We start from the raw sequence: 9,916 nt of genomic DNA on the forward strand, positions 1-9,916 counted from the left end.
GAGCGTGTCCAGAGAAGGGCAACGAGGCTGGTGAGGGGTCTGGAGAACAAGTGTGATGAGGAGCGGCTGAGGGAACTGGGGTTGTTTAGCCTGGAGAAAAGGAGGCTCAGGGGAGACCTTATCGCTCCCTAACAACTACCTGAAAGGAGGTTCCAGCGAGGTGGGTGTCGGTCCCTTCTCCCAAGTAACAAGTGATAGGACAAGAGGAAATGACCTCAAGTTGTGCCAGGGGAGGTTTAGATTGGGTATTAGGAAAAATTTCTTCACCAAAAGGGTTGTCAAGGATTGGAACAGGCTGCTCAGGGAAGTGGTTGAGTCGCCATCCCTAGAGGTATTTAAAAGATGTGTAGACGTGGTGCTTAAGGACATGGTTTAGTGGTGGACTTGCAAGTTGGACTTGATTCTATGAATATACATCCTCTTCTCCAAGAAATGCCAAGGAAGACCACTACGATAGCTACTCTAAAAAGAAAGTAAGTATTATACTTTTCCCTTTTCACAAACACTTATATGATAACAAGGCAAATCAGAGACAACCGAGGCAAACCAAAGCCAGATGCTGTCAACGACAGCCACAGGGGAAGAACGGAAAACCCGCGTCTCACGTTGCTCCCGGCCACCGCGCATGCGCCTGAGCCGACGGACTGAGAGAGGAGGGGCCGGAGCCCGCTCCCGGAAACTGCGCGTGCACAAACGCCGAGCTGCATTACCCAATTTTGGTCACTGGGTGGCAGCAGTGGTACAGCTCCCGGCACGGCCGGCGGACCAACACGGCTGTCTGGCAGCCTCGTGCCGAAAGACTACAGCTCGTCGAAAGATGGCATGCCACGCTGACCGGAAGCATTTCCGCGCCCCTGCTGGTCCGGTATCTGGGATCTCTCCTGGTTCGCAAAGTTCACTCCTGAAAGTGGCGCCTGTAGTTTCTCGATAGGTCATCAATTTGTGTGACAGGCGAGGTTTGTTTCTTGTCATTGTCTCCATATTTGTTTTGTCAGGTCTGTGTCTCTGTATATTTTGTTTCTGGCTTCCTGCTTTTTCCCTTAGTTTCAGAGCTGACAAGGTCTCTGATCAGATAAGCTTGCTGGAATAAACATTCTCACCCTCTCACATGCCTTCATCAATTAGTGTGACTGACCAGGTTTGGTGGTCAGGTTGGTGTCCTTGTATGTTCTTGTCTATGGATTCTTCCTTTTCTTATTACCCCTTTTTGTTTTGCATTGAGAATGGTCTTTGACCGGATACCCTTAAAGGAGCAAACACTCTCCTTCCACATACCCTTACCAACAGCAGCTTCATTTCAACAAGATCAGAATATCCCTAAGAGCCTGATATATCAGCTAGGCCTTCTCCACAGCTGAAGCTGTCAGCAAGGTGGCTGTCTGAAAGTTCATCCCGCACATGGTGAGTGATGGGGATGTCAGTGTGACTGCCCATACCAAGGCATAGGCCTGCAAGAGAGCCCATGGCAGACCTTTGGCAAATCCTTGCTCGTATGACTGTGCAGCTGGCTGAGGTAAAGGGTTGAGCTGGGGGAAGGGAGTGTCAGGCCACAGCTGCCTTCGAGGCAAGCAAAGAAATAGGCACTGGGGGAGGGGAACCCAAGAGACTTCTCTGAGCTCTGAGAGAACAGCTTGGGTTAAGCCTTGAGCAAGGACATCCCTGCAGAGGAAACATCTTCTTGATGAAGGATGAAGTGTTTGTGGGAAGACCTGGGCTGTGGACTCAGCAGTGTCAACGCCCAGTGGGTTTGGGGGAGCATCTGTGGTGGGTGCCCGTACTTCCTGTGAGCAGCAAAATCAGATCTAAAGAGATGGCCTAGAGCCATCAGCTGCTGAGGTCCTAAACTCCTTAGTGAGACTCTGCACTGGATGGGGAGACATTTGGGATGTTGGTGGGCAGGCAGAGATCTTTGCCAGTGGTGGGAGCCTGAGCAAACTAGTGGCTGCTGAAAAAAACCTCCCTCTCCCTCCATCACTACTGTCCGTAGGACAGAAATGGCCACAGAGGAAAAGATCTGCTGCAGGCACCAGGCATCCCTGCACAGCAGGGTGTGCCATCCTGCACAGAAGCACACATGGGGGCACCTGGATCTGCATGTGGCTCTTAGGGAAAGTGTCATCAATGAGGTGAAAATGGAGAGGGAAGTCAGGGAAAGAAAGATGCCCATTGTGAGACAGATCTGTTTTCCCTCAGGCCCTGGAGTGATGGTTCAGCTTGGCCAACGAAAGGGAGGAGGAGGACCCTGCAGGCTTATGCCCAGCTGCTGGGCACTCACAAGGTCTGACTTGAGTCCATGGTGAGGCTGGGCTCCTGCAACTGCCATGTCTCCCCTCCCTGCCTGCTTTAGTCCTGGCAAGGATCTCTGCCCAATGCTGTGCTCTGGGTTTTTGGTCTGCTGCGGTTATAGGGCTTGCACTTCTGTCTGTCCCACTTCCCAGCCACGGCTCAAGGGTCAGCACAGCAATGAGAGGGTGAGTGGCCTTTGGGGCCACCTGTGACCTTTTTGTCTTACTCTTGTTCCCACAGGGAGAAAATGCTTGTGAGGAGTTTGACTCCCAGGTGGGATTGGTCGGCCCTCTGGCTTACGACTCATTGGCTGTGTCCTGCTGTTGGGCAGGGTCCTACCTCAGCCACCTTCTCTGAATACAGGGTAAGGACAGAGGGCACTTCCCAGCCTTGTTCAGCCTGATCTTCCCTCGTTTACCTACCCATCAACACCAAGATCACACAGGGCCTGGGCTCTATCCGCAGAAGAGAAAGTGGTAGGCAACAAGCTTGACTGGTATCTTACACACATCGTGTTAATTCTCTCCTTTCTCCATGTCACAAGGGATCTCTGAAAGAAGGTGGTGGAGTCCAACCTCCTCAGGGGCATCTTTCTTTGTGGTGAGGAGACAGGGCAGTTGCCCACTGGTCTCTGAGAGCAGGACATTGCAATGAACATCATGGACAGACCCCCTCCAAGTCAGTAGGAGAGATAGAGGATGATCAGACAGGTAATTAAGGTCCCCGATGTTTTGGCAGCTGCATTCCTCTCTGCTTCCTGACTAGTCTGGATGTTTCCCAGGTGCCTTCTCCCAGCCCATCCCTGCTCGTGGAGGAACTCTCCTGACCAGGATGACAGGAAATCTGTTCAATGCTCAGAGTTAGGGAGGAGAAATCTGAGCTGAAGGTCTAGGTTTTGATTTGAAGGCATTTTTTAAGCCCATTTCTACTGTGTCCTGGGGGTTGGGGTTAGGCAGGGTTTTTAAATGCCCCTTGAGGATGTGACATCTCCATGCTGGGTCCTTCCACCATCACCCACATGGTGGCCTGAGGAAGGGGACACAGGCAAAAGGATTTCAAAGGCCCATGGGACATACCCTCATTCCACACACCCACAATCACAGGGCAAGTCCCCAAACCATGACAAGTGCAGGAGGCCTCATCTCCCACCTTTACCACATAAATATCTGCCCATCTGCAGCTCCTACATGCCAGAACCTGGCCCTTGGCCAGGGCCACAGCCTTGGTGCAGGTCCCAGGGCTGCTTACCATGCCCAGCACTGCACCTTCTGGGACAGGATGTTCAGGAACTGCTCCAGCACCACCAGTTCCATGGTGTGACTCTGCGGTCCCAGCCAGTGCTGGGACAGCTCCTGCAAAGAGCTTCCAGAGCCCTCTCTGCCTCCAGCCCTAACCCATGAAGTTGAATGATGAACCTGACCCCTAGCCCTTAACTGTACCCCAAACTTCAAATTCTAACCCTCTCTCAATCCTAATCCAAAATCTAACCCCTATCCCCCAACCCAAACCTCTAAACCCTAATCTGAACTTTAATTCCTAACCCTTAAACTACCAACATTAACCCAAATCCCAAACCTGAGCCCAAGTCAAAACCCAAACCCCTAATTCTAACCCCAACCTGAACCCTAACCCTTGACCCAATCCCAAATGATAACTTCAACACTTAGCATCCTAACCATATTCCCTAATCCTAAACTCCTAACTCCAAACCATCAACCTAACCCAGAGAAATTGTGGAGTTCCCATCCTTGGAGATACTTGAAAACCCTAATGTGCTGAATCCAAACCATAGCTCTAGATTCTATCCTCCTCCTCCTAATTCTTCTATTCTTCTATCAAAGGGAACAGTTCCAAGATATGTTTATTGTACATTTTTTTAATCTTAACTGTACAAAGAAAGCCAAGTAGGTCAGAAAACAATTATCTCCCCTTTACAGAGATTTCCTCAGTCTCTCCCCAGTCTCTTTCCTCAGACCCTCCCCAGTCTCCCTTCCCATAGCTTCTGACAAAGGCCCATATACTGCCGGATTGGTCTCTCAAAGAACACGCTGGCTGCAGAGCCAAAAACCAGTGAAATCATTCAGTAACAGAAGAACAGAAACATTAAGAACAAAACACACATCTGCAACTTAGTGTAGTGATAGCATGATGCAGTTTGGGGTTTTTTTGTTTATTACAAATGTCATAACCGCATCTTAGCTGGGAAATGTTCCAGCATCATCAGCAATGACAGCTAAGGAAGAACCAGTTTTCTATAACGTCTATTAAAAAAAAAATTAAACTCTGCTTACAAATATTCAGGATTATTCTTGAGAATGTATTGTGTACATGCCCTTCTCCTTTATGTACATCAAGAAGATTCTGTATAGTGTGTATAGCAGCTTGCTGCAACACTGCTGGCAGCTACAAGTTCTTGGTGATTTCTTTAATACGTCAGCTGCACTTACAAAAATTCTTTACTTTCCTAAGAATGAAAAATAATTTTTTTTCTGTATGTCAGATGATAATAAAAATGCAGTTTTACATGTAACTGACCCATGAAACTGCAGGAGACTGAGGACTTGTAAGAGGTACAGGACAGGTTCAACAGTCTTGAACAAAACCCTCTGCCTTCATCAGTTCAAAGGGACAGCAGAGTCCAACAGCATACGCTCATAATAATCCTCTGGAGAACTGAGCAATGTTTGCCAATACCCAGGTTGTGATTCCTCTTGGAAGGTCTAAGACTGCAGACGTACATGCCAGTGGGACCTGGAGTATGAGCCCGCCTGGCAAAATGTTGATGCCTACTCTAAATATGATCACTCTCTCTCTCTCTCTCAAGCTCCAGTGACAATACTGACTAAATCTCCCTTGATTTAGATGAAAGCCTAGACACTTTGTTCAGTATACACACGTACATCACAGAAGCTTAAATATAAGCAAGATTAAATCCACTCTAAAGTCTTCTTGTTACAGGTCTGCAAGTTCTTCCTCCTGCACAGGAAAAACATGCCTGACTATGGCATAGGCACTCTGCTGAACTTTTCCTGCATTCTTCTTACCTTCTGGTTCTCTCTCCAGATTCAAAGGAGCTTCTGATTGTGACCTTACCTAACGTTAGTGAACAAGACACAGTTTGCTCAGTGCTACATGCTACATCACTGTTTCCATTGGGTACAAAGAGTCATTTGTGGCAGCACTGATCTAAAGTATCAACTTCACTCCAGTATTCACATGAACAGCAGAATTCACAAGTCACCTTGCTGAGTTGTTTCTTTTGCTTCTTAGGTTTTCTCCCCAAGAATAAAAAGAAAGACCAATAAAGGATGTGTGAAGCAACAATATTAGGATCATCTTCACATACTTCATTTATTCAGTTGTATGAGAGGACAGTAGTAGGACAACAAGTGTAAAAAAGATTCGATCTCTCAGGTAATTCTTCTGCTTTGGGAAACTGAGTAGCATATTTCCTCTGGTTACAGAAACTGCTCCTAAACTGTTGACTTGTTTGGTAAAGAGTTCTTTGATCACAGAAGGCTGCAAACAGCAGCGTTACTGACAGTGCAGCTGGGAACAGATTTGTCACTATCAGTCAGCCTTAAAGACTGATTTTTCTTTCAGCTCTTGACACCTTATGAAAAAAGCTACTTCTGTAGAGACTACCAAATCCAAGCACATCTGGTACAGACAAACATGGTGGTGTTTATGATCTAATACCATGACAAGAACAGTGGAAGTTACATTCTTTTGATGGTTCTCTACATTGATAACAGTTTGAAGCTCTTCTTTTGTACACATCAGAAATTCTCCACACTCTGTCATCCAGTTCTGCTACTGCTCTTCACAAACTCAGTGTTACTTTTAGTCCATTGCAAAGTGACAATCTGGGACACAGAATAAGGAGAAAATTTGTGCCCTGAAACTTGGCCTTTAAATTTTAGGAAGTCAAGTCAAATACTGACACCCAGATCCAGTTTTTCTGAACCTGCCCTGCATGTATGTGGCTGAGCTTCAATATTTGTACAGGAACATGCTCTCAGATACAAAGATAGCAGTGTCTTTCTGTTCCTACTTCCATATGCGTGTTTATGGAAATTTTCTTTGTTTTAAAAAAAGCTGTCTCTCCTTTCTGGTGTGTGTACACCCTTCTGTCTATTGGCACAGCGTTTCCTCCCAGCTTGATTTATACACTATGCCGACGGTTGTTGATCATGGCCACAATGTGTGACAGGTCCAAACTTTTCATCATAACCTCCATGAACTCCTCGTCTTTCTTTGCTCCCTCCACAAATTCATCCAGAGAAAGTTCACCTGTATCAGACACAGACAGAAGGCATCAGAATCATGCCAATCCACATTTGAACAGAAAAAGGAGTGCAGTAATCTAACTTTAGAGACCACTTACTATATATTCACTGTTCTAAAGCACCAAGAGGCCTCGGAGAGTCTTTTTAAGCTTATATGAAACTTCCCCGATATCCAGCTTCCTTTTTTTTTTTCTCACACAAGGGAAAAGGTACATAAGAAAAAATAGAGGAAGTGCGTAGCTAAGGAGTGGGATCATAGCTTCCTATAAATAAGGCTGGATTAGCCGCCTCCTATTTGGCCTAACCTGTCATAGTCCTAACCTGCCCCATACTTGCTGGTTTTCATGTTTAAAAGAAGTGACAGAAGGAAGCTATGACAGGCAGAAATGGGTTTTCTGTTCTAGGCCAAAAAGCCCTTGTGCACGGAAGCAGTTCGGCAGAGTTCTTCCGGAATAACAAAAGAGCATGTCAGTAGGTAATAAGCACATGAAGTAGCAAGGAAAGAAATACCTGTCAGGGACATACAGCAACTACAGTGGCGTTGACCAACTTTTGACTGACTGGTGCATAGCACTTCATGTGCTTGCTGTACTGCCTGCAGCAGACCCAGTGAAGAAACTCTGAACTTCAACATTAAATTCCAGTTCTTCCTTTCCCTGCTACTGAAATATTTAGGAGCAGCTGGGACCATCTGTTAATATTTCCCACTTCTAACTCTGACATAAACTACACAGCAACATAGAAAAAGGCAAAAATAATGCCACTCCAAAACCCCACTACCAAACTTACGTGGACAGAACACAGCTGAGACTTAGTACAGGGAACAAATCCTGTCATACTGATTATGTATGATGCAAGGAGAAAAATGCCTTAGCAAAATTCATGGAGAATGCATTACTGCATGAGAATTCATATAACAAGCAAATATAAAATGAAGAGGCAATAAAGTTCAATCAAGAAAGGAAGACGTGGATGTCTCTCTGTAGCACAGAGACCCGCTCAGTTGGATGACAAGACAGGAATCTTACCATCTCCATTCACATCAATTTTGTTGAAGACTCGGTTGGTGAACTCTTCTGCACTAGTTTCATGGTCACCACCATTAATAGCTCGAATAGCCTAAAAGAAAAGAGCAAGAATAGGAAACTGCCTAATGGCTCCTTAAATGATAGACTGATTCCACTGCAGCCTGTCAGCATAGATTGAGAACAAGGCAGTCATGCCTGGTACCTTCCCCATACAAATGAACCAGCATCATAGGAAAACACAGCAGAAATCATCAGGCCTTATGGTTGGCACTGAAGGGTGCAAAGGGAGCATGGTTCTGGAGCATGGAATGAGCAGTGAAACCCAGAGAATCACCCTAAATCTGCTTAGGTAGAGGTTAAGCACTGCAGAAATGGCAGAATCGGGATCCACCTAATTGATCCACTTTCTATTATCCTATGGTCCACCAAGCCCAATAAACACTGTCAAACACCCTCTGCATTTGACATTATGAAATTCCTTTGTTATATGCCATGGTCATTTATTTCTATTCTTACTTTCCCTATTTCCATTGATATACTGCTTCCTGTGTGTCCTGCGTCTCCCTAAAGCTCACTGGAAATTCATTTTCAGCTTGAGAAAGTTTAAGCATTATTCACTACTGTTTACTACGATTATGGTTATTCATAACCATATAGTGCAGGGTTCTCTTTTCTTTCCATGCCCAATTGTTTCCTTTTTTTAGGGATGTCCATGAAATATGTGATTCCAGAGGCTTCATATTGATTCTAAGACTATTCGTTTTCTAGGTTTTACCTTCTGATATTTGGTAAGTTTCTTCATTCTTTTTCAAATGCCATTTTACAAAAACTAAGTATCACCTCAGCAACTTCCTAAGGCTGCCAAAAAAGACACTGAACTACACCCACGAAATTCAAAGAGCAGTAAATTGGTTGCCACCAATTATTGCCCACAGGACTTGTTTCTCATGAGCTCTGTGTTACACAATTACTATCTGTACTGTGATGTCTGAGTATGTCTATTGCAAGTTATTAGTAGGAGGCTGTATATTATTACAGTTATTGATTTGGTTTGGTCTCTTCAATGCCCAGCACTAAAATTCATATCCAGATGAGAATGCATTACTAACATCTTATTAGTGGTTTTATTTGTGGACAACTCAGGCTTCAAATCTTTATCAAATCCTTTTTCTGACCTTTCTTATTCAGAAATGTAAATTATTTAGGGTCATTGAATCTTTCCTGCATCTTTTTTCCTGCATAGTTTCCCAGTCTCTATAGAATAATCTGAACTTCCAGCATAATTCATTCTGAGATATTCATAAAGTCACATTTATGCCTGTAATTCCAACACCTTCCACAATAGCTATTTGCATACAATCTTTTCCATTGACAGTCATTCTTCTTCAAACTATTTGCCAGAGTCAGAAATGTTTTATTACATTGACATTTAGGAGCTGGTTCTAAAAAGCAAACTGGGAGTAACTCTCCAACTACTATTCACGTGGGGAAAAGGACATATGAAGGACACATTGCAGAGACCGCAACTGACAGTCACAGAGTCTGAAATCTTGGAAAGTGCAATTTAGGTCCTAGGCAGCTAAAACAATTTTACAGAGTTAGCTATGCTGTAACATATGCTGTGGTGGTAAAGAAGAGTCTATCAAGTCTGCTTACTGGACTATGAGATTGCGGGTTATTCTGCTAAAAGAAAGAATGCTGTTAAAGAAGGTCTCAGCCATGATCATCCATATGGGGAATAGCGAAAGTCTTACTTGTGTGGTGGAATTTGTCTTTAAGGAAAGAGGAAAGAACTCACCTTAATGATGTTGAGCAATTCATGTCGATCAATGCAGCCGTTGCCATCTACATCATAGAGCTTGAAATACCACCGCAATTTCTGCTCCATCTTCCCACGGAGAACAAGGCTGAGGGCAGCCACATATTCCATGAAGTCAATATATCCATCCTGTGGGAAAATGAAAACCAAATTGTGACAGGAACAAACTCAGGGAGTTATGGCTCTGGAGCTGTTTTACCTTATTGCTCTTTAGATTCACAGCTAAAAGAGAAAGAAAAACAAATAGTACAGAGACTTGAACTTAGGAAAAAGCTTTAGTGTACACACATGCACACACACATGTGCTATTTCCCTGGCCACCTTTAAGATCTGGGCGGCAAACAGGAGTAGCTGGAAGCCATTGTGCAGCGGGATAGCTATGACTTAGTCACCATCACAGAAACATGGTGGGGTGACTCTCACGATTGGAGTGCTGCAATGGCTATAAACTCTTCAGAAAGAATAGGCAAGGAAGGAGAGGCAGGGGGGGAGGC

General features: G+C 44.8%; 1 protein-coding gene across 1 annotated transcript in view; it reads right to left on the reverse strand.

Annotated features, from left to right (window-relative positions):
- Nucleotides 1-6,451: 6,451 nt before the first annotated feature.
- Nucleotides 6,452-9,916, reverse strand: part of LOC103895278 (guanylyl cyclase-activating protein 1) — a 10,208-nt gene continuing 6,743 nt past the window's right edge. Inside the window, exons 2-4 of the mRNA XM_009274831.1 lie at nucleotides 9,402-9,551; nucleotides 7,604-7,694; nucleotides 6,452-6,579 (exon numbers count right to left, since the gene is read on the reverse strand). Of these exons, the coding sequence (XP_009273106.1) occupies nucleotides 6,452-6,579; nucleotides 7,604-7,694; nucleotides 9,402-9,551 (369 nt within the window). The remainder of the gene's footprint in view (nucleotides 6,580-7,603; nucleotides 7,695-9,401; nucleotides 9,552-9,916) is intronic.

Source organism: Aptenodytes forsteri, unplaced genomic scaffold (assembly GCF_000699145.1).
Source record: "Aptenodytes forsteri isolate BGI_AS27 unplaced genomic scaffold, ASM69914v1 Scaffold304, whole genome shotgun sequence".
NCBI lineage: Eukaryota > Metazoa > Chordata > Aves > Sphenisciformes > Spheniscidae > Aptenodytes > Aptenodytes forsteri.